This window comes from Dermacentor variabilis, chromosome 1 (genome assembly GCF_050947875.1).
Source record: "Dermacentor variabilis isolate Ectoservices chromosome 1, ASM5094787v1, whole genome shotgun sequence".
Taxonomy (NCBI): Eukaryota; Metazoa; Arthropoda; class Arachnida; order Ixodida; family Ixodidae; genus Dermacentor; species Dermacentor variabilis.
Window position 1 is genome coordinate 186,277,384 of NC_134568.1, and position 25,788 is coordinate 186,303,171.

Genomic DNA, 25,788 nt, shown 5'->3' on the forward strand with positions numbered 1-25,788 from the left:
GCCCGCCGGATACGTTTCTCTTTCCTGTGAGCCACGTGGGGGGGGGGAGAGCGGTACGCGCGTCACTAGAGCGACGGAGAAAGGGAGGGCGCGTAGTGCCTCTCTCCCTTGTCTACACCGGCTCAACCCGTCTGCCACGTGCGAACGGGACGACACGAGTACGCGGGAGGAAATTGGGCGAGTGCTCCCCACAGTTCTCAGATTGTCTCTTTTAGGGATACCTTCAGTTTCTTATGACTAAAGCGAGGCGACTCTACGTCTACAAGCAGCGGCGTTCTTGGCACAGTGCCGAGCACACTGCCTTATTGCAGTGCGAAACGCGAAATATGACTAAAGTGAAAGTATATGTGAAATTGGTCGTCTGTGAATTCAGCCCAAATTCGTTACCGCGTTGCTATGTGCAGATATGCTTGTCTTTCGTCTAGACAGTCCGTGGATGCGATTTTCTGGTGAATGATCTTATTCTGTTCATTTTCGGGCTTCGCCAGTGGTGAGAATGACGCTACACCTGCGTTATCAGCAGGACCAGGCGGCTATGAACGGTGGGTGATAAGAACAAAACTGAACTTGTACGACAAATTGTGCAAAACGTAAATGAAGCTTTTATAACATATTGGCTTGGCTTGTCCCTCTGTTTCGGCATTGTCGATGACTACTAGAGAACTAGGCTTCACTGCTTTCGGTTTCGCGCCAGCAGCGGCACTGCCAAGACCATTCCAGCAACATATAAAAATGAAAAATGTTGCCATCATCTGCTTTATGCGGTGGCCAGTTTAGCAAACGGCCATGCATTAATAGTCTGAATTACCGTACAGCGCGCTGTAAGGTGTCTGAAATTTTCTCCCTCTCTTCTCGGTGGCGTCGCCTTTCATCGCGTTGGGGAAGCGTTTCTCTCCTTCCAGTTTCCCAGTAGCAGATCGCTGACAAGGTAGCGCGGAGAGGCCTAAGTTTATCGCACACATTCTACGTTGTAATCCTAGCGGCAAGCGTTCAGCGGAGGTTTCAAGTTGTGTGGAGCAACGCAGCGCACGATGTCCCAAAAGCGGACAGTTCTGTCGCTCGGTGATAAGCTGAATATTATCAAGGAAGCGGAAAAGTGACATGGAGCCACGAAAGCCAGCATTGCCCGTGACCTTAAGATACCCGAATTTTCGGTTAAGACGATCCTTGCAAACAAAGTGGTGTTATTGCAGAATGCCAACAAGTTCGGGCTCAAGCGGAAAGCGGCAAAAGGACAACATGAGAAGTTACAAAAAGTTCTCGTCAAGTGGCTGCATCAAGCACGGATGCTGGCATCATTAAGTGCGGCAAGCAAGGGTACCGGAAGCGGTTAGTGCAGCGTCGGCTGGCGGCCACGAAGTGCAGCGAGTCGGAAAAAAAGATCACTGTGCTCGACGCCATGCATTCTATTGCCAGTTCATGGAACGCAATGTCGCAAAGCACATTCGCTTACTCGTTCGAGCACTGTGGCTTTAAGCAAGAGACTGCCTCCTCTGCTGGGGACGCAACAACCTCGATGCCGTTCGAGGCCTATGCAGGGTTCTCTGAAGACGATTTTGATGGTTTAAACCTCACCACGACCTTTGCCGAGTACGCAGAGGCGGACGACAAAGTTGTGATCTGTGGCGAGGTGTCGCTGGATGACACCATTGAGGAGGCTTTGCCTGCCGACACCGCTGTGACATGGGACGAGGACAACGACGCTGCCACAGATGCGGTGCCTGTGCCTCCCACATTGGCCGAGGTGCTACGGCAGATAGACGGCATCGGGAAGTTCATCTGTTCACGTGACGCCGCAGAGGACCTCCTTTTGGACGTTGCCCAAATCGAGCGAAAGCTCTTGGTTCACGGATCAAACAAGGTCCAAAAGAAACTTACCGACTTTTCTTAAAGTTCGCGCCGGCTAATGGGAATCGCGGCAGTAGAGTGCTGTAAAGGTTCGTTTGATTAAAGCATGATTGGTACTTGTACTGAAGCATTAATTCCTTTCGCATTTACTTTTTTGGTAATTTGGGTTTCCAAGCCCTGCAGAGTTTGTTAGTAGTTTACATTGAAGTTTTTCGTAAATCCGTAACGCGAGATAAGTAGTATTTTGATAGGCATAATTTCTGTTCAGATTTGACGACGCTTTTTTGCGGCCCCGAGAAAGTCGTATAATTGGGGTTCCACTGTATGTGGAATCCTGCTTCATTGTAGGCAGGATTTGACAGAACGATGACAGAGTACACCAGTGCCAGGCTATCTGGCACCTGCAGTCTTTTGGTGCCAGCATTTGACTACAGAATGTGTTATCTATGCATTTTGTACAATTTCTGTATCTGCTTTGAAATATTACGTTGAAACAATAACATTGTGCTCATTCATATCACTTGGAAGCAGTGTGTTCACTTCAATGTTCTGCCTTTTGATTATTTTACAGCACACAGTTTTGGAAGTATGCTCTCACTGGCACAGATAGCAACACTGAACTGAAGATATGGAGCTGTGAAACATGGGCTTGCCTTCAGACTATCAGGTATGCGTAGCTGTGATTTCAGATTCAATGCTACCCTTCTGGTGCATTCAAGCAAAGCTTGTATTGCCTCATTTGTGTCAGCGTCAGTGTTTGGTTTTGCTGTGTGAAAAAAAACCTAAGCCATGTGAAAATAAAAATTTTGTATAGATCTCTGGATTCGAACCACTGACCTCCGTGTTTTGAGACCACCACACTAACTAAGTCAGCCACTGTCAATTCATCATACACGACCTTTAAAGTGGTGCTTTATATACATGAATAAGTATATGCTGGGCAAGGCACGAGCCAATCATAGTCGTTCCCTCCCTCTGGAAGAGGGTAAGAGTGTGATTGTGTGTTCATTCGACTTGGAGGGCGGGGGATGCACTTGAAGTTTCCAGCCAGTTCAGGCTGGCCAGTCAGATGGGGAGGCTGCATTTCGTTCATTCTCCCCAAGAGCAGGCTGCGTTGAAGGAACGGCAGTGGGAGCGGGCCACGCGTCGTGCGTTTGGCTGAAGGACAGGTGTTGTTTGATAAACGCTGCCAGCATCACGCTCGTAAAAGGACTCGTCTACGTGCTGACCTTGCTGTGAGGGACCGCGAAGCCGAGGCGTTAAGACAACGAAGACCCAGGGATACCAAGCGTACCTTGCGTACCCCTCTTCACACTAGTGGAAGGGCGGTGAATATAAAGTCGAACACGGATATATCGAACTCGAAGGGGATCACGAATTAATTCGATATATTAAAAATTCGATATAAAAAAATACAGGCCCAGAGACTACCTGTGGCGGAGGATGACCTACCGATCGGCGCATTCAAGAATGACAACTATTTCCGCGCACACGACGCAACGTAATGCTTTATTTGCGTGAAAAAAAATCGCTTATGTTGGTCTGCTTCTTCGCCTTGCAAATGAAATTAAAGACGCCAGCCTCGATCTTATCGAGGCTGTTCAGGTGCGAAAGCCCGGTTCCTTCCATGTCGCCGCAACAACGGCGAATCAAGCTGAACGCGGCCGCCACTTCAGCGGCGGAGTACGAGCGTGTAGCCGCCCCCTCGTCCGGACGATCTTCGTCGCCACTCGAGCTGTCGGCCTGGGTCCCTGCGACTGCAGCTACAATGTCCTCGTCGGCGAGGCTCGCAACAGCCTGAACATTGCTGTCAACGTTCACAAAATCGTCAGCAGACAGTTCGGCTGGAACGGCAGCCGGGAAAAGGGACGACAACTCGCGAAACGCGTCGTCCATGCACTCGTTGTCGCTGTCGCCGTCTTCGCAGGTTTCGGGAAGTTTGGCCGTCACGAGGCCTGCCTTCCGGAAGCAGTTGGCCACGGTATCCTGCTTCACGTCTCTCCAGGCGCCCGTCATCATTTGAATGGCCCCCAGCAGGTCAACCTTAAGCTCGGTGCCCATGCGGAGGTTCACCAAAAGCCTATCAATGAGTCGCCTCCTGTAGCCGACTTTGAACGACTTAATGATGCCCTGGTCGAGCGGCTGCAACTTCGCTGTCGTGTTTGCCGGCAGAAACTTGAGCGCGATGTTTTTGAGCTCGCAGGTGGTGTGATGGGCCGAGCAATTATCGACGAGAAGGCAAGCGTGACGCCCCGACTTGCCCAGTTCGGCGTCCCACGCTTGCAGCCATTCTAAAAACAGCTGACGCGTCATCCACGCCTTCTTATTGAAGGCGTAGCGAACGGGGAGCTGCTTACAGTTTTTGAAGCAGCGCGGTGCCCTTGCTTTGCCGATCACAAAGGGCTGGAGCTTTTGAGAGCCGTCCATGTTTGCAGCGAGCAGAACGCTCACGCGGACTTTGCTCATCTTGCCCCCGTGACACGTGCTGCCCCGGACGTCGAGCGTCTTGCTTGGCAGCATCTGCCAAAACAACCCGGTCTCGTCGGCGTTGAAGATTTCCGCGGGTGAAAACTTCGCGCAAATTTCCGGCCATTCGTTCGAAATCCACTGCTGGATATCCTGGCTGATGACGGCTCCGCTTTCCCCAGAAATGGTTTTGCCAACTATCTTATGGCGGTTCTTAAACCTCTGCAGCCACCCTGTATTGTCGGCGAAGTTGTCATCACCGAGTGCAGCGGCAAACCATTTAGCTTTAGCCATTAGCATTGGGCCATCCACCGGAATGTTTTTAGCCCGCACCTCTAAAAACCACGCATAGAGGGCCTTTTCAACTTTCTCGTGGGCAGGAGCGCGCACACGACAAGATCCCGACGTTCGTTGCTCCGCCGCTTTCGACTTTATGTCCGCCTTGTTTTTTAACAAGGTGCTTAGAGTGCTCCGAGGAATCCCGAAGTCGTCTGCCACCGTCGCACTTTTCTCGCCCGCCTCAACACGCTGAATGGCTTTCAGCTTTGTCGCAAAGTCCAGGTTCTTGCGCTTCTTGACGCTGCTTGTGCTTGCTGTGGCCATTGCTTCCGCGTCAGCTCACCACGATCTAGTCACACGTGTCGTGAGACGCACGCAAAACAATAATGAACACGAAACACAAGAACGCGCACAAAACACAAGAATTCACGTGCGTAGCCTCCGCCAACAAACCGCTCGCGATGGTCACCGGTCACCTCCGAGGGCGACAGCGACGTACGAAAAGCACGAGCTGTAGTTGGCTGAGCAAAACTCGTGAAAAAGCAACAAGAAAAAAAAAGGCAAAAGGAGGAGGCCGCCGGCGCCCTCTTTCCTCTTTCCTCTTTTCCGAGCCGATCACTATGGTTAGGCGGGGGAAGGATGAGAGACATTGAGAGAGAGAAAAAAAAAAAAAAGCAGTTCCGCAAGTCGGAGAGCGTGCGCAGCGGGAGTACAGTCCGAGCCTCGCTCCCTCTCGCTCTCACATTTTCCGAGCATTTCGTGGAAGGCGCGGAGCTCGCGGGTGCAGCGAGTGCCGAGATCGCGCGGCGTTCTATATATCCAATGGCGGGTAACAATATCGTTCGATATAAACGTATGGATTGCTATACTTTAACACAGAATTTTCAAGGGGATAATTTACGAGTTCGATACAGACAATAATTCGATATATGTGGGTTCGATATATCCGTGTTCGACTGTATCTTCAAAATTGGTCGTCCGAGAATGTGGTCCAAGTTTGCCAATGCCTTTCTGTGCCCACAGACTGTGTGTGGCCACGATTTTGGATTGATGCCTTTAAGGGGGGACACAAGTCTTGAGGCGAAAAAATTGCGAAAAACATTGATTTTTTAAAAAATAACATTTTCAATACCTACAGCTACTATTTCTTTAATTCACTAACTTTCACATATCACGGAAGAGTATTTTGCCCGCAATATCAATTTATAACATCACTGTGAACTGAATTCCGCGCAAAAATAACCCTTTTTAATGCAGCGCGTAGCTCTTTTCCTACGCGTGCGATCGCAGCCATCTTGGTCTTGTTGGAAACAGGAGCCTTTCTTCTTGAATTTCGCGCCAGAAGTAACTGAGTAACGTCACCGCTGGCTCGCCGGTGACCTTAAAATTTGGGAAGAAAAACAATCCAAACATGCGATCCCATTCGTCGACTAGCGCGCGTGACCAGAAACGCGTGCTGTGGTTGGCTGCGCAAGGTTCCTGTCTGCTTCATTCTGTCGGTGACGCAACGATGACTGATCCACCGGGGAAGTTTGCCACGAGGCACAACTTCGGCAAAAACAAGAAGCTTATAAACAAATGCTTATAAAAGCATTTCATTCCTCGGAGAACATCGATAATCATCCTCCGCCAACCGCAAGTGATGCCGGAGCCGCGGACGATGCCGAAGTAGGCTTAGCCAGCTCAATGAGGTGTTCTGGACAGCGGCCGCGTTCAGCGTGAGACTGCAATGTTGCAGCGTGCGGATTTGCTGCAGAGGAAGATAAATGCTAAAAAAAAACGTCAAGTTCTTGCTACAACGCCAGCAGCAAAGCGGAAGTTGGATTTGCTCACTCGTGCCGATGGCATTGCAGCCACACCAGTCAACGCCGAGGCAGGCTTCTCTATCGTCAGTAGGATTCCGTGAACGCACTGATGTTAGGTGCAAGGTGTGTGGCGGTAGCGTCACAGTAAACAAACGCAAACGGTAATATGGCCTCGCCATAAAGATTGTTATTACCTGTGCGTGCTGCGGCGATATCCCTTCAGCGTGGAGGTCTACCTGTGTGAACGGCAACCTTACCGCGCGTGCAATGCAAGCGACCGGGAATCGGCGAACGGCGCTAAACTATGTTGTTTCCACATTTGGGTGGCCGTGGTAGAGCGACTACATTCCTGGTGGATGTTGGTCACTTTGACTGCAAAATATTGCAAAATTATTTCTGCACTTTTCATTAAAAGTAAATGTATTTCTTTTTTTTCTCGTTTTCTCCAAACACCGATTTTTGACTGCTTGCTGGTTTTTGGCAGCGATATCACTGCCTTCAAGGCAGGTAGAGACATAATTTTTGTTGTGGCTTGTAGCTGAGTGTGCAAAGCGCACAGTGGTAGGAACAGATTTTAGAATTTGTGTTTTGAAATTTTTCAATTCTGTTTTAGATCAGACAGTAGGGAACTCGCATTCGGAATAGTAAATTTTGAATTGCTATAGAATTACTTATATTAGTTGTATCAGAAAGCTATTGCTACCATTGTGTTCCATATGTTTTCTAGTGCTAGGCATGGTGACAGTAGGAATTTTTGTAGCGCGGCTAATTTCCTCTCGTTTCTGCAAATGATGAACAATGAATTTCATTTATCTTCAGAAGTAAATGGCCTATTGGAAAAGAAGCGCATATTTGAAATCGGCACAGTAATCCTAATAAGGTCAGAAAGTTGCATTGATATTGATAAAAAAATGAATATTATATCAATAGTAGTATCTCCCATGAAAAGCACTGTCGTTGCATTGTTAGTGTGGAGAGAAAGCGAATGTCCTCGGCAGCAGCGAAGGCAGCGAGGAAATCCCCATCCAGATTATACCCTGTCAGAGTTGTCGGACGATCCCACCGCTGTCAACCAGATGTAGGAGTCGTTGGACGATCTCGCCGCTGTCACCATTTGAAGGAGTTGAAGGTCGTAGAGAGGAACTCGGTGAACAGGATTTATTTACATTATTTACATCTTAGACAAGACATATATCGACAGTCTAGCGTGACTCCCATAAGGAGCCCGCAAGACTAGCATACAGCAAACAGCTTATGAGCACACAGCTCACGAGTACGTTTCGAGCATGACAACGAGCACGCAGCTCAGTAGTATATTTCTAGCACGACAACGAGCACTCAGCTCACTAGTACATCTCGAGCATGACAACGAGCACGCAACGAGCACACCCAGCAGCCGACAATCGCTGCTTATAAGCTCTCTGCTCGGTGTCATAGTTCGACGTCATTCAAGGTGACCCGCCCTTTTGGAGGATGAGGGCTGTCATACACGTGCCGCATACACACACAGGTGTAAAGGTCCGGAGCCGACGTCAGAGGGGCTTCGTAGAACTCCTTCACTCGCAACGGCGACGAGGCTAGAGGTTGGCGGTTTCAGCACAAAGCCTACTTCGTCGAACTCCTTCACTCGCAACGGCGACGAGGCTTGAGGTTGGCGGCGGCATTCCAAGATGAGGTTACCACCGCTGGCGTAACTGGCTGGCAAACTTGCACTGCAGCTGGCCGTTCTTAAGGGGGGACGCGGGGGTCAACTCTGGAAAAATGACCCAAAAATCACTTTTTAGAAAGTTGCAGATTTCGAATCTTTGACCCCTTTTCTATAAGTTTTCCAAGTATTTCCGCTGAAAACGACTGCTAAGTACCATAAATAAATATATACATAAGGCAATACTGCGAAAATTTCGTGAAAATCGGTAGAAAAGTCGCGGTTTTCAAGCGTCCCTAGCTCCGGAACGTCGGTACGCGGCGCGGCCATGCTGGTACCGTTGAAAAGCACGCCTCTTCGCCTTTTGACTCCTCTCTTTCATTTCCTGATAGAGAGAAGAGCAAGCATAAAAAAGCAAAAAGTCTGAAGGTCGCGGAGCTGCTTGTCGCGGCCGCCAATTGGCTTGCTCCGTCACATGCGTTCTATGAGCCGCCCCATTGGCCGGGTCTGGAAGCGAGCTGCTGCGGCGTCTGCTTCTCCCGTTTCTTCGCGCGCTGGCTGCTGCCCCTTTGTTTACGTGTTGGATATTCGAGGTACGCTGCCGCTTCATCGCTTTATTCGGATTTTTGTTTTCTATTTCATTTTGTGGTTTCGAGCATGACTTGGCGGACGTGGACGACGAAATATGCGACCAAGCACTGCTTCGGCAGCCGCAAGCGCAAGCCGCCGAACATCAGGAAGATAAGTAGTCCTAGCAGAGTTGCGTCCGCGCGCAAGCTTAGACTGTCGATGCATTGCCGGGCAATTCGCAGGCTGTTGCAGCCTTGAGTTCCAGTGGCGATGATACCGAACTAATAACCGCCTTTTCCGATGCTTCCGGGCCTGCAACGCCCTGTACATGCTCCGCGACGTACCCCGATTGTGCCACCGCCGTCACCGAGATGAACGACGAAAGTGCGGTCCAAGCGCGAGTGTCTGCGGTCGTGAAGCCGAACTGTGCATCAGCAACGGTCGCACCATGCAGTCGCATCTTGAGTCACAATTCATCTTGTCGGAGGTCTTCAATGTGACCGCCGCCACTGTCCGCGCGTCACTTGGTTCTGTGCCGGCAACCGAACGGAAGATGGGGTTTACGGCTGGAGGAGCATGCTCGGTGGCGACAGACTCAAGCGAGTCGAGAAGCTGAGAAAGATGCCTTGCGCAAGAAGAGGGCACAAAAAGCACATGAAAGCAAGCATAAAAGATCCAAGAAGCCAAGAGATCAGCCTGACACCTGTACCTACAAGGCCGGTAGTTTTTAGTCGAATAAACATGGCCCAAAACTTCAAACACCTTTTTCTCAAAACTTTTTTCTACCACCAAGGTCAACTTGCAAAGCCTATATCTCAGCCACCGTTATGAATATTTTTACACCGTTTGTTTTGTTACACTCATTGTGCACCACTGTACACAGTGACATGTTTTGTTTTCAAAATAGTATCTTCAATAATTTGTTATCTTTTGTTTTCACAGTCGAGATTTTCATGCAACTGAAGTAGCTGCAAAAGATTGAAAATATAAAAAAATTCTGTTAGGGAAAAAAAATTACAGGAATGTCACTGTGTGGAGGATACATATAGGAGTGCTATCAATGTTTGTTTGAACTCCTAGCACCAATATACAGGTGTGCAGGCATTTTGCAAAAAGGAAAGCAGAACAATTTTGTAAACAAAAAAGTACTTCAGATATTGCAGCCATATTTTCACCATATTTTCAGTTTTGTTTATGTGATATTATTAACATCTGTGCAAAATTGAATCAAAATCGGATGGTAAATAAAAAAGTTAGCTTTGATCCCCATATCCCCCCTTAACAGCGCCTCCATGGCCCGGAAAATCTCGACTGTCCAGTGCTGGCAACCGCTGGGCAGGAAGAGAATGGCTGGTGAGCAAGACGATGGCTTTGCTCTCTGAAACCCCTGCGCACTTGGAATGTCCTCAACCATCTCACAACAACTGGCACAGAAGAGTTGACCCGGCAACACAATACCACTCAGCATGCAAACGCCCGGAATCAGCTGTTAACCCACCAGGCCTCCTATCAAAATTTCAGTACAAGTCACTCAAGTGGGAATCCCCAAATTTTGCCCCAAAATTTCGTGCCGCCAAAGCGAGCGTTCACGTTCCTCTTGAGTTCGACCAAACGCGACCGCCGCGCGGCACAAGAGTAAAGGTTTACGCAGAATTAAACCGAAGGCTCTCAAACACCAATACCCAAACATAACTTAAGCAGCCTAACTTCGCGAACAGCCCATTCTTATCCTATCACAGTGGCGTACTTATCTCATGTACTGCTGCCACTGAACCGTCTGGCCAACTCCACAGGTACGTGAATAGAATCGCGCTAGCTTTGTGGTCTCTATTCAAAACGCGTACTTGCGACGCTTACTCACATTTGTTCCTTTAACCCACACAGGACACGTTCCTTAAACAAACAACCAAACTTGCGTAACTTACGGAACACAGAGGAACCTTTGAACAAATGTGTCTTTTACTAACTAGCTCTACGCACGCGTACTAGAGAAGTCAGAATACAGCTGCCCTCGACACACACGAGCACGACCAAGTCATTAACAATCTGCTTCACTCCGTCCACACAAGACGCGCTAAAGGAACTAAGAGCTCTTCTCAGTGCAAATCACGCACTTTCTGAAAACCTACGCGGTTAAATTTAGAAAATAAAAAAAATGCTTATAAAAAAAAAGAAGGTTAACTAATACACACGCGCGTTAACATAGGCCTCTCAACGGTAACCTTGACACTCGGGTTACTTACACACAAAAAAAGAAAGCCTGTTTACTCATTAACTAACAACTCGCTAAACTACAGGTTTACTTAAAACGCGTCTTTCAACTCTCGGAGCTTCTCAAACAAAACAAACAAAGCTCATACCTTACATACTGACAAAAACTGTAGTCTTAAATCGCGATATTTTCGAAATGCTCAAAAATAAAACAAAACAGCATCTTTTTCCTTCTACGGAAGCTTTCTTGGCCTCTCTTTTTCAAACGTTTACAACTGACTCATACTATTTGAGCCGTACTCGAGGTGGTCGCGGTTTGAATGCTATTCTGGCTACCCAGGAACAACAAAAGGGCTGACTCACTATCAGTTCCCCCAAGACATTACAGTCTCCTGCCAATTTGCGTCCTGGCACCCCTCTTTCCTCACAAGCTCGAGTGACCGCGTCTCGATTCCCCAACTGGTCTCGTCTTGCCACCTTGCGCTTCTTTGTACTACATGCTGAGCTTCGAAAAGAACGATGGAACGACGAGGAATTTAACTGCCTCGTGCCCTTTGTCCGCGTCTGTGCAGAATATGCTTCTCGGTCCCCCTTTGACCGGTGGCTCAAACGTGTTTCATGCGTCAACATCGTCCGTGATGACCGCACCTTTCTTTTCTCTGCGCCCTGCCTTTTTGCGCCTGTCGCTGTCTTTGGCTTCGCTACATTAGCCACTGCATTCCAATCTTTTCGGCGCTTCTTTCTGCGGCGCTTTCTCCTCGAACTCTCTTTCATGCCGTCATCTTGCGCCTCGTGCTGGCCGTTACATATCTCGTCGGCCCGGATCGGTCTCTTACCCGCACAGTCTGAATGATCCTTAACTAAATCATTCCTCTCTTGGCTACCTAGACTGGCGGAGAGCCGCACCGATCCCTAAACAATGCAGTTCTCTCGTGAGCTACGGAGCTCACCATCCCGAGAACTACTCTCAACTGCATCGTCCAGCTCGCACATCATTTCGGCACGCAAATCTGACTCGACATGGGTGCTCGTGTCTATCGGGTCAGCAGTACTATTTACTTCGCTAGCAACCTCGCTAACATTACAAGCGACGCACACGCGCGGTAACTGTGCCAATTTGTTGTTCGCAGCTGGCCTAGCTGTCTCTACAGTCCTCTGTTGGCACAGCACCTCGTCGCTCTCACTCTGGCCTTTAACGGCCTCTGCTGCCACTAAGGCGTTGTTAGCTGCTAGCCCTTCGAGTTCACTTATGAACGTGCTGCTAATCTCGCAGGTGCTGCTACTTCTCTCGGCGTTTGAGCAAAATCTGCTATCTACTTCCTCCCACTTTCGCTGTGTCCAGCCTACAGATTTCTCAAGCCACTGTTGACTTAGCTTGATTAACTGCTCAAAACCTTCAATCTCTATGTTCAGTGCATCAATGTACTGCCTCTTAACTTCTGTTAGGCTTTCTTCCTGCGAAATACTTTTTAGTTTCTGCTTGGCTTCTTCCTGTTTTTGCCTAAATTCATCCTGTTCTTGCCTAATTGCTTCCTGGTCCCGTTTCTTACTTAGAATTCGTTTGCCCATTTGTTCTATGAATTTCAAATCATTGTTACTTTCTCGAATGGTTTTACGAATTTCTGTTCTTGTCAAGTCCTCCTCTATGTCTACCTCGATCTCCTCACACAACTACAACAGGTCAGCTCTCGTCAAACACATTAGGACTATGGTCGCTACTTCAAGCTTTGGCTCTGCTGTCACACAATACTCTTTGCGATACCCACGCAAATCAGAATACAGTAGACTCTCGTTAATTCAAACTCGAAGGGACCCCAGGATTTTCTTTGAATTATCAGGAAGTTTGAATTATCGGAAGTTCTCGCATATATGACTCTGAGCAAGATTACAGTGCACATTACAATTACTTATCCACTTAAATCATATTTTAAACATTTCACTCTTTAATTACACAGTAAAAACAGAGCAGAGGTGAAGGATCCAGAACAAGTTTAATGGAAATCTATGGCTGACTAGACCGTTTGAAGAAATCATGAATTGTTGATTGTTTTTTCTTTACATGTGCATTAAGAACAAAGTTCTCTATTCCATTAAGAGCAGCCAGTTGTTCTTGAGAATTTTCTTCTACAGTCAGAAATTTGCGGACCTCGGCAAGGTAGTGGAAGGCCTGTGCTGCTGTCACAGAGGATTGCTCTTCTGATTCCTCTTCACTTTCGCTGCTGTACTGTGCTGGCAGCACCTCAACCACCAAGTCGTCCAGGGTGTCTTCCCTGCACACACAGAGGTTATCATCGGCAGCCGCAAATTCACTGAGGTCAACAGCTATGTTGTGTGCTTGGAGTGCAGAAAGCACTAGCCTTGCTTCATCGCTCTCCATTTGGAGGCAGTCTTCACCTTCATTTCGAGCGCAGTCAGGCAAGGTATCACTGGTGTGGCCTGGTATGCGGAAGGCATGCTGGAAGCAGTTCCGTATTGTTGCCGATGTTACTGCACTCCATGCGTCAGCTAGCATTCCCACAGACGACAGCAGTGTTACGCTGTACGACATGGAATTATCCATGCATATTAGCATCCTCTTAAGGAGTAGCTTTCTGTAGTTTATCTTCAGACATTTGATTACCCCCTGATTCAGAGGCTGGAGGACAGCTGTTGTGTTTGGAGGGAGGAATTCAAGACGAAATGCCTCCAGCCCCTCCACGTCACCGTGAGCGGGACAATTATCCACTATCATCAGCACTTTTCCTTTATCGCGCTTAAACCGCACGTCAAGTTTCCGCAGCCAATCCTCAAACAAAGATTGCGTCATCCATGCACGTGTATTTGCTGCATAAGAAACGGGAAGAGTTCGGACGCCTTTAAAGCATCTCGGACGCTTCGATTTGCCAACAACGAAAAGTTCGGGCTTTAGACTACCATCCATATTGGCACAAACCATGACTGTGAGCCGCTCCTTGCTCAGCTTTCCGCCGGTGCAACGTTCCCCCTTGCGACACAATGTTTGCTGAGGAAGGCATTTGAAGAACAGTCCCATTTCGTCAGCATTATAAATGTCAGCCGGGGAGTATTCAAGCAGTAGGCTCTGAAGACGCGTCTGCTGCCAGTCGGTAGTAACCGCCTCATTGACCGCTGCCGCTTCTCCACTTACTGTTTTGAAAGTGAGGGCATGTCGCTCCTTGAATCGCGACACCCATCCATCACTACACTTGAAGTCTTCAATTCCAAAGCGCAAAGACAGTTGTTCGGCCTTCTCTCGCAGGATTGGTCCACATACTGGTAGACTACAGCTCCGAGCGCGCTTCAGCCAAAGAAAAACTGCCTTCTCAAGCTCCGGATGCGCCGCCTCCCTAAGCCTTTTTCTGTCGAGATCGAAATGGCCTGCATTGTTTCGCAGCTTGTCTTTCGCTTTCACAATCGTTGTCAGCGTACTTTTTGTGATTCCATACTTCAATGCCACAGAAGTCTTCTTCGCTCCAGCCTCAACTTCTTCTATGGCTGCCAATTTTTCTTTCACAGAAAGGGTTCGGTACTTCCCCCGCGGAGACATGATGCTACCAACGTGGGCGACCGACCAGGGAAAGAAAAGCGCGAGCGGTCACGTGATTCGGAATCGGCCGATGCTACTCGCGTCACTTTCGCACCTTTTTTTTTTTCCTTTTCTCGTGCTCTTTGTTTTTACGTCAGGTTTTATTTTAGTCTTCAGCGTTTTGACAAACGCAGGTGGACAGTCGTCATTTCCACAAGTTTTGAGGGTTATGTGTGTTAATTTCGAACTTCCTGCTTTGAACTGGCTAGCAAGCATGCTAGCAAGCCGCGGAAAGTTGAGCAACAATGTGCCCTTCGGGAGGCTTTTGTTTCGAACGTTTGTTTCTTAGGCTCTTGTTCGCTTTCATTTATTTTTTTAGGCCATAGTGCGCTTATTTTAACATTTTCCGCTGTTGTGGTGATATAAGAAGTCAGATTTTTCACCAGTGGTGGCAACGATAGCCGATAATTTTCCGGTATGGACAAGCAAAAAGTACGAATTAAATGAATTGCGGTGTTTGAATTAAGCGGCCTTAAAATACATTGAAAACATGGCGAACCAACCAAAAATTTGATTTTTGTTTGAATTAACCGAAAGTACGAATTATCAGAGTTTGAATTATCGCGAGTCTACTGTACAAGTAAAAGATCCCAGCGAATCAAATCCAAAAACACAGAGAAATTGAAGCCTGGTAAATCTTACAGCCAAAACCAAACGCTTACCCACTGAAGCAGCACCATATGACCAGTCCTTCTGCGCCGTACCCAGTCAGTTGGAAGAGGTGGTCAATCCCAAGTCGCCTCCAACTTGATCAGGATACCGGTCGGTCACCATGGGCCAACGTCCGTCAGCTGCCGTTGCTGTCTCCGAGTCGTAGGCCGATCTAGGAGCCGTAAGTCGATTCCACCGCTGCCATTCAGTTGCAAGATTTGGCAGTCGTTGCTGTAGGAAGCTTGACTCTTCGTTGGGACTTAGGAGAGCAGGATTTATTTACATTATTTGCATCTTAGACAAGACATATATTGACAGTCTAGCGTGACTCCCATATGGAGCTCGCAAGACTAGCATACAGCAAACAGCTTACGAGCACACAGCTCACGAGTACATTTCGAGCGTGACAACGAGCACGCAGCTCAGTAGTATATTTCTAGCACGACAACGAGCACTCGGCTCACTAGTACATCTCGAGCACGACAACGAGCACGCAACGAGCACACCCAGCAGCCGACAATCGCTGCTTATAAGCTCTCTGCTCGACGTCATAGTTCGACGTCATTCAAGATGACCCGCCCTTTTGGACGATGAGGGCTGTCATACACGTGCCGCATACACACACAGGTGTAAAGGTCCGGAGCCGACGTCAGATGGGCTTCGTAGAACTCCTTCACTCGCAACGGCGACGAGGCTAGAGGTTGGCGGCGGCATTCCAAGATGAGGTTACCACCGCTGGCGTAACTGGCTGGCAAACTTGCACTGCAGCTGGCCATTCTTAACAACCCCTAGAGCCTTCTGAGCCATTGGCTATGACAGTTTCATGCATTCATGAGAACAAAATGCTTTTTTCACGTGGTGGCTAGTTTATTCCACTTTTCTTAACATGCTTTTTTTTGGGACTCAGCAATTTTCCGGGAGGCATAGTTACTTGCCTTAGCATCCAGTTTGAATAATTCTTGCTTTATTTGATAGCTAGGCTCCCAGGGAGTGCAGTAAGTCTATAATACTACATTTGTGCACCCTGAAACATATTCAAATTGTGAGGAAGCTAAATATATACAGTCGCCGACTGATTTTGCGCACTCGGAAAATTCGGACATGCTCGATTATTGGGCCTGCTTGGCGGCACCACATTCTCCCCATAGACCGTAATGTATAACAACTGCCGAAAGTTTGGACACCTTGCAACCTCTCGTCTGATTTTTCAGACTCTCCTTGAGCCAACTTGATAGAGAGCACCATGCACTGACTCTGACCAATGCACGGTTCGACTTGCTGAACACCATTTTTGTTTTGAACGGACCCTCCTTGCTGCCCCACGAAGTGGCAGTACTGCAAATCCCCGCTCATCATCATCGTTTCTTCCTGGTTCATAGCTACAGCAGTTCCGGTCTCAGCTTAGTAAGCCATGTCAAGACAATCCAGTAGCTGATTTGTTTGTTTCTTGTGCAGAACGCTGAGAGAGGCGACATTTTTTGTTTGTGCGACTAGTGTCAGCGTGACGGCATGGTGGTGTTTGCTTTGTGGGCTTTGTCGAAATTGCGGTGATCCAACGCGGCATACAGAAACATCGCGTCGAGTGTCTATTGGCGCCGACAGTGCCCGCACAGACTGCGCTGGGGAATGCCGGCAAACGGGTGCCGGTAGGCCTAGGATTTGTCGCCTTCCGATGTGCTCCCTATTGAAGCCAAAATTGTTCTGCCGAGGACTGCGCAGTGGTTGCATTCAGATTCCGGAAACTGTCTCATTTGACAGTTTCACAGGTGCTGACACTGCTGTACTGACATCCGGAGAACACGACAACGGTGAGATCTTTCGTCAGGTTGCTGCTGCACCGCTGGACGATGACTCCGAGTCGGATGATGATGGAGCGTGTACAAGCAGTGACTGTGCTTTCAGCCGCCTATAGTGACCGTACGACCCTCTCCGAGATTCAGGCTTATTTGATTGTTTACGGAACAGCGTGGAACGGCGCATTCACAATTTCTTCAAGCCTACTGCCGAGCCCGAATAAGTGCGTGGAAATAAAGGATTTCTTTTTTTATTCTTGATCTGCTTTTTCGGACAGCTGTTTATTCGGACATTTCCGCAGTCCAAGTGAGGTCCGAATAAACGGTCTGGGACTGTATATATATTCGCATGTCAAGTTACAACTTTGAGCTTTTGTAACTTTGGATAGAACAGAGGTAGAAATATGAGACAATGCTTACTGCACTCCTTAAATATTCAGGAATATTTTCACATAACTTTTACATTCCTTACTGAAAAAAATTTTCTGTCAGTCATTTTGAAACATGGGAACAGGAAAAGTTTTGTAAAATATTTTTCTCATTATATAGAGAAAAACTAATTGCATTTTGGCATCAATCACATTAAATTAAATATTACCTGGAAATTTCATTCATATAGCAGCAATATCTATAGTGGTATTGCTCGAGGCCCAGGTCCCCCCTTGTCTAGAATTGTCTAGGTACTATGGCAGCCATCTTGAGAGTAGTTCATATTCCCCCACCAGGTGACGCCACTCAGTGATGAGTGAAGAAATGCTCTTCGCCGATGCGGCACAGCGTTATCGCTCGGAGCAGGACACACCTGCATGTATTGGAGGTTTCTAGAACGTTATCGATGCTTCTATCCGTTCATTGTCTGTTGTCACTGACGCTTACGAAATCTGATTTTGTGAGCGACGCAAATTGTCTAGTACTTTCTGGAAGACACGCGGGAAGTAGGGATTACTCTGGAACCTTCGATGACTCATGTATAAAAGCCGACACGTTTCGCCGCTGATTTGTTTTCGAAGATCGCCGACTGTTTTGTCCGCTATGGTTGTGCTTCAAGTACAACTTGCTTTTGTGGGCACTGGTTCGCCAATTAAAGTCCGTTTCGTCATTCACAGTCAACTGAACAATAGTACGAGCAAATCTCACAATGTTATCACCATGAAGCTTACTGCAGGTTGCCTTTGCAGCACCAGTTGATTAGTGTGTAGTTAGGAATCTTAGAAGCGTGAAGGAACACGACACAAAGGAAAAGCAGCGTAGTCTGTTGACCTCAGTGTCCCCGCGACAATGAGACATGCTCCGGAAAGACGAATGCGTCCTTGTCCTGTGTTCTTTTTTTCTTTTCCCTGTCTTTGTGGCCGTTCCTGACGCACTTACCACGTGCAGATAACAAGGCGTGGATTTTATTCGTGGTTGTTAGAAGAAAAAGCAGAGGGGAGTTTCGCTGGCCTAACAATGCGGATTGCTGACAGCTGAACATCGGCCAGCAGGAGGATAGGGTAAACAGTAGACAGGAGGGAAAGCGATAACTCCACACACTCTCGTATTGCCTGGCCAGCACTGTCTAGTTCCGCACGACATGCAGGCCATGTACAAAAGCGCGCATGTGCGCTTTCGTCTGCCAAGCGGATGCTGTTCTCGTACATGTCGAAAATTTTAAGGTATCTCATCAAAACAGCACATTCTTGTAGAGCAAATTTTGCTATTACTGCTTTCTTCGTTTTTTTTATTTGAAAGCTTTGCTAAAACAGGCGTTTGTCTTCTGTATTGATATGTGGTGTATGCAATGTTTTCACTCTATTACATTACTAGTTTACTTCAAGGTCGTATAAAAACTCTACAATAGATTGCGGTACAGAAAAGTGACGAAACGGAAGCACATAACGATGTTCTTTGTCATACTTTCTCGACACGTATGGTATTGTGCAAAACAATACATGAACGGGCCACTATAGCTAGTAAAGGTGTATTTCGGATCCCGTCATTATTTACGTGTTTTGGGAGAAGGGGGTTTGAGCTGTGCAACTATAAAATAGTGTGAAAAAACACAAATGGACGGGGCATTCACAATAATGCTCTCCACGAGGCTCCCACTTCATCTTTTTCGTACGTTGATTTTGTGACCCTCGTCTGCATACTATATGTACTAAACGAATGTTTTATTATGTATTCATATTTATTAACATATGAGCTGCTCTTTTTTGTGCACTTCGTCACGTGTTCCCTCCTTGACGTTACTTATTATGACAATGCAATATACAAAGCTTTTTGCAATAAGTTCGCGCTCAAATTTTAGTGAAGTGTTAGAATAGTAAATTGAACAGTGAAATTGCACATAGGTTTTAATAGCCTGCCGAAACATATCATAACCGCCGAAACATATCAGTGTAAACGTGGCCACTATCTTTGCCACTCGCGATTTGTTGCGTGCCCACGAGTGCACGGGAGAAGAATCGAAAGGCGCCCTTTATGTTGTTGACCAAAACCATTATGAAGCCTACGAATAATAAAGCCGAGGCAAGTTTGGTTGCAGCTTTTTTTTTTTTTCATGGAAGTGCGGAAAGTGGTGAAAGGAATGAAATGGGGCATCTGCTTAAGAATGTTGGGTGCGTGCAGAGCACTTGGTATGTCTTCAAGAGTCGTTCGCATAGTATTCGACAGATGGTAAGTGCGATCAAGATTAGCTAGGCTTGACACACGACATATCGCTGCAACAAGTTCAGAGTGCGATCATAACATGGCAAAGAAAAAAAATTGAATTTTGACGACAAAATTCAGGGGTGCGATCATTATGCGAGTGAATACGGTAGGCCACTCCCAAGCCGGAGGTGGAAGACGTGACCAATAAACGAGGGGGTTCCGCCTCTGAAGTGTACGTCATCATATGACGAGTTGAGAAATGCGGAATGTTTCTTCTTCCTCAATAAATATGAACTATTATGTAAATATTGTCCTGAAAGTTTTCAGTTATCTTCGTGCGTTGGCATATTCTTTCATTGTACATTGCCCACCTCTCTATGCCCACCCCAAACGTATACACCGATATATGGCATGTGCAGACCTCCGTGCCCCTTCCACATTTAATTTGCTTCACTGTCTTTATTACAATAAAGGTTTCTCGTTTTACTCTTTCCATTGCAATATAAATACGTGTGAGCACTTTTTCCAAGGGCCGAAAATGCCAAAAAGGTGATACTGTAAAAGAAATAGGTGCCAAAAAGTGCTGAATTTTCCAATTTAAATAAATAGCGACATCAATGCGTGCTGAAAAATTTTATCCCTAGTATTGTATCTAAGAAGGAGGCAGTGGTTGGCACGTAAGGGGAATGCTTGCCTTCCTCCTCTGTGTCAGACTTGAAGTTGCTACCTTGGAATAAATGTGCTTGATGTTAAATCAATTCCTGCCATATAAACAATAGCATTAGTATGTTGTTTAATTCAGAAAAAAAATCATGTTCAACTGACGACGGAACAGTCATTTTTTATTGGAGCTGCAACAAACGTACTTGCCACAAAGGTTCAACCTGGAAAAAAATGATAATTTAATAGTTCAGTGAAGTTTCACTCCACAATGACAATTGTTTCACACTGTCAAGTGTGAGAATTCTTTAATGTTGTTGTGCTTTGACCTTTTTGGCTTGAGTCAGAAGTGTCATAATGCCTGCCACTCTCGCAAATGTGAACAATAATTTTAGGGCACTTTTTGTATAAATCTTTTCTTGTACCTAGAAAATTTTTCAAAGAACATTTTTATTTTTTCACGGTATCTGCAGGTTCATTGTTTCACCCGGCGACATGGCACCGTTGCCTGCATTGAAGGTGGAAATGGACCCTACGTCCTGTTATTTAGTGCTGTCAGACATTCACAGAAAGGTATGATTACTGCCTTTGAATTTGTGTTGTTGAAAGTCTTGGGAAAATCAATTGTCTGCCTTGTGTGCAAATAATGCTGCTGCTTGTGAAAACCTTATCAGACAGAACTGGCTTATGTTGGCATCACTGTGGTCGCTGTCTTTTAATGGAATCTTAGTGCACAGGAATGCAGGTGCTTAGAATCACCTGTGAATTGTTGCAGCTCTAAAAGTAATTTGTGAGGCACTATTTTGCATTGCTGATGTCGGGTGGAGGGGGGGGGGGGTGCGTCTGTCTTGCAGCTATTCGCTTGTTCGTTGTGCTTGACACTAATAAAATTTACACTATGTCCCATGTCCTTGGGATGCTTATCAGTGTGTTTCTTTTATTAGTATTTTTCTATTTGCGAATCCAGTTTGTCTCGCCTTTCTTCATTCCTGCTTTATTAGGTTCAAGGCTGTGCTAAGGAAAGGCAATTATTTTGTTGATTTTACCTTTTTTTTGTTTGTAAAACCGCATAATTCGTACTGACCTTCTGGTCGCAGCATATCGGACTTATTTGGCCACACTGGTCAATAAGGAGAACAGAGTAGAGCATTTAGCCACAAATATTTTACGCAAAGCGCAAAAACAGCAGTAGGGTTTGTGGTTGGTGTGCCTCAAGGCCGCTGGGTGCATTGCAATGGATGATTAATCACTGGCTGACTCGGTGGCGATGTGTGTGTCATAGTCAAAGAAAAAGTAATCTACTTGAGCAAAAGTGTGCGTCTCATGCTGCTGCCACACTGCAAAATTGTGAGACAATTGCGAACACTTCTCAGTTAGAAGAAGAAGAGAATTCCAGTTGCAGAGCTGATCTTGTACAAAATAGAAATAATGGTAATGGATTTCAGTAAATAAAGGAATGTTAATATTGTAAGCATATGCTTATTGTTTTTTCATGCATTCAGTAATTCATGTAATTCTAACATTTATTGCAGTCTTGTGGAATCTGAATTGAAGATATCTTATTGTATATAAAGCAACCTTGAATATAAAACATGGCCTGCCTTTAAGAGATCTAAAATTAAATTTAAGTTTTTACATTAATATGGGTGTGCTGAGCTGTTAGAAAAGTACAAGCAATATGCTCAAAATAGTTGTTAAATGGGTGCAGATGCGCAGTAGAATAACTTCATCTATTGAATCTTGGCTCCTTTTTATCACATGGATGTGTCACAACTTGAGAAGAAATCAAGGGTGTTGAGTTCAATGGCATACTTTACTGCTTTTTACCCTAATTAACCACGGGTGCATTATATTTTTTCTAATACAGTGTGTGTGCCAATGGTGTCAGTGTCGTTTGAAGTGTGCTTTTGGTCTCGATATGTGCGCAGGCAGTGAGTATGCTACGGTAATTGTTGATTAATTGCCTTTGCACCAGTAAACCTCATTAAGAAAAATGTCACATGATGCACAATAAATGCAGTAAAATGGAAACCTATTTAAAATTTTATTTGGTTTCTTGCATAAAGTTGAGGCATTGTGGTAATAATTTTTCTTTCTACAGCTGAATTTCGGCATCAAATACTATATAGGTGACTGCATAATTGTGGTCATTGGAATATTTAAGTGGTTTATGCACATGAGTTATAGATGTGCACCGCACAATTCTTTTTGTGCATTTGTATTCTTTAAGCATGCATAAAACATGCAATGATGCCTGTCTGAAAGGTTACAATAAGTGCTACTTTTTCCCATGGGTTTTTTTGTGCAGGTCATGTATGTTGGTCAGGTGCAACAAGACACCAAGGCTGAGTTGGTGACCCTTGCTCTGTTTCCTGTGGTGTTGCCCGTACTCAGTTTCACAGTAGTCGAAGCAGTGCGGTGTCGTTTCAAGCCGTCCACTGATACGGAGCATGTTAATCGCCTTGACGCAGGCAAGTTTCATTTTGATATTTTACTGTGTTTCAAGGGGGAGAGAATAGTATCTACACTGAACCTGAAAACTTACCATGCAGTGTTTTGTCGAATCCAAGCATCCTTCTTGTTTTTGATGTGGAAGAGCCTGAAGAAATATGTACAGCAGTAAAAAATGGGCACTGTTACTTATAGCAATATTAACGGAAATGCATTATTGAAACATTATAACATTGACATAACTCCTAAGAGTTTGCTCAACGCCAGACCATATTTGCCATAACATTATCACACACTGCGACAAATGACTACATTACACAAACAAGCCAACTACTATAAAACCACTCATACTTCGATTTGAAGCAAAATGCCGTGACAGTATCCCTGCTGAAGCAATTTGTCATGCAAAGGCGAACTAGAATTGCTCCTTGGAATGATTTTGCGAAATTTCTAGGCTTTTCACTGATAAAGAAACAAAATACGCCTCATGAACATAAACTACAGGAATTTGGCACGCTTGCACAGAATTTTACACTGATGGCTCGAAAATACTCATTGTATGTCGAAAGCAGTTTAATTGAAGGTACACAGGAACACACAGTCAGACTGCCACAGTTTGTTTGTGTCAGTTTCTACTGCTGAATTTTATGCTTTTTGGATGGCAGTACAAATGATTATAAACGCGAGACACAAAAAATCTATAATTTATACAGATTCTTTAAGTGCACTTAAGGGGGGACGCGGCCTTTGAAAACCGAAAAATCGCTAAAAAGTCTATTTTTGGAAAACCACATGTTCGGGCAGTATGTCTTATAAACTACCATTTCTGTAAATATCCACATATAATTCATCGTGAAACTATTTCAAATGAAGTATATAACGAGCCGAGGCAGCCCTCGAGCGGCGAGCGCGCGCTCAAATACTTGGCGCAAACGCCATTTGTCTACCGCTCCCCTGAGCGCCGACATTTTGGTATTGTTTTGTTCGTGCACTCTTGTGTTTTTTTGTTTTTTTTTCTCCCCACGACCCGCGGCAGCAGCGGCCGTGCGGGAGAGGCGTGAATCGCTCATGATTGGAGGGCTCGCAAGAGCTTTTTCAAGTTTCCCGCAGCAGAGACGTGAAGCTGAGATTGGGCGAGGCACACACTCCTCAAGGATGCGGAGGAGCCCGCAACTCCCATTGGCTGCTGCGTGCGATGACGTAGTGGTCTCCTGCATAATGCGTCCGGTCGTCATCTGCTTTGGCTCCTCCATCACTGGCGCCCTTTGTGCTTTCCGCTTGCAATCGTCTATCTTTGCAGCCGTTCGCATATTCTCCAAGTTTCTGCAGTCTTTAAGAGACGATTTTCAACTGTCTTTACGAGACCGTTCTTGCGTTTAGCCTGCCGATTGTTGTGCGGTCGGCCACAATGCGCCCCAAGAAACTCAAGACGCCACACACGTTCGGTGCAAGGAAGCATTCTATGAAGCTCGCCGCTCACCGACAATCGCACCGATGGTTCCTGTGGGGCAGCTTCTGCTTCATCTACGCAAGAGTGTGGTTGCGTCGACGCTTCTAGCAACATGACTTCTGCTCCACCGGAGCAAAAAGTTGACGAGTGCACCTGGTGTCTCATGCTCGTCGACAGCGGCGTCCACATCCTCTCTTTCATCTGCCTCAGACAATATAATCGCGTTGTCCACTGTACACTTGAAAACATGTTTCCTGACGTGTGAGGAGAAAGAGGCGCTGGATAAAAAATTCACTGCTGTGCAACGAGGACTTGGCGCTATGTCAGCGACGGAGCGAAAATTCCAAGCAATGGAGCGTGATCTGGAAGCTGCCACCACTACAAGTGATGGCAAAAATTTCTCCTTGTGCAAATGAATGCCTTAGGCCGCCTGCTATCCGCGACCCCGTGCCATTGGTGCTTCACGACCGGGATGAAGGTTCAAGGAGGCATCCAACTTGGACTTGCAACAAAGCTTGAGCTGCTATGTTTACATTGTGGAGTAGTTGCAAGCTCGTGGAGTTCTGCTCGTCAGGATGACTGAATGGCCTTTGACGTGAATATAAGAGCCAATGTGGCAACAAAGCAGATAGGGAAAGGACAAACAGCCCTCAGTGACTTTCTGGCAGTGATGAACGTGTCCCATCAAAGCCTGTATCATAAGACTCAGGGTGTTTACCAACCGGGAAAACCGGGAATTCTCAGGGACTTTGAATAGTCTGGAAATACTCCGGGAAAACTCGGGGAATTTTTGCTTCTATCAGGCATAATTAGCTGTACTTTTATTGAAAGGGAACGAAAGTCGTGTTAATGCTGGCTCCAGTAACAGACTTATCACAACGAATCATCGTTGACGCCGTGTCATCGGCACAAGGTATTGCCAGACTCATCAACCGATTTTCCAGAAGCCCGATTTTTTGGACATGCCCGATAATTCGTGCGGCTTCGCGGCACCACCAGATACTCCGAAGAGACAATGTCTATTGCTCTGACTGCAGGTCTGAAATGGAAATAATCAAAGCCACCGCCGCCGCCATTTCGATTGTCTCGCCGCCTCGAACCGGTGCTCTCGCACGCCGATCTGCTGGCAGCCGTTGCCACCACCGCACAAAGTTAGGCCTAGCTGTTTATACATTCACTAGCTTCTTGCCGTGCGGTGCCATGTTTTTCATTAAAAGAATTCGCCGCATTCAGCAGTGGCACTGACTCCGCCATTGTAATCCTCGCGATTGGCTTCGAAGCTCGCAAAGCACGGCACATTGCGCATTGCCAGTCTCCGAAAGTTAGCTCTGCCTCAATAGAAAAATGTTATGCGTTGAAGCATAACAAGCTTAGGAAGGGGAAATTGTCATGGGACACAGTATGTATTCCTTTATTATGCACATGTGCACCCCCATCTCCTGTCACAATATGAGCACCGGTATGCCTAACAAGTGTACTAGCAGGCCTTAACTCTTTCAATACCACACCTATTCAAATTGATCACCGGTGATCGATGCTTTAATTCGCCGATTTCGACATGTTGGGATCGTTTCTCGTGCCCCTAGCGCCATCCAGTGGTTAGTCTAGGCAGTGCACTTGTAGTACCAGTTTAAATTTTCTCGCTCAGGCGACGTTCTGATTTTTGATGCACCTATTTGAGAGCTAATGTGCATGTGTTGTTGCGAAAGGGGGCATGGCGGCCGCTCTTGAGAAAAAAACTGCCA

The 25,788-nt window shown here is 46.5% G+C and overlaps 1 protein-coding gene across 7 annotated transcripts in view; it reads left to right on the forward strand.

The window, feature by feature from the left end:
• Positions 1-25,788, forward strand: part of Ge-1 (Enhancer of mRNA-decapping protein 4 homolog Ge-1) — a 233,969-nt gene that overhangs the window by 81,749 nt on the left and 126,432 nt on the right. For all 7 annotated transcript variants that reach the window (XM_075701139.1, XM_075701157.1, XM_075701106.1 and 4 more), the window contains exons 10-12: positions 2,420-2,515; positions 20,616-20,715; positions 22,451-22,613. In XM_075701139.1, coding sequence (XP_075557254.1) covers positions 2,420-2,515; positions 20,616-20,715; positions 22,451-22,613 — 359 coding nt within the window. The remainder of the gene's footprint in view (positions 1-2,419; positions 2,516-20,615; positions 20,716-22,450; positions 22,614-25,788) is intronic.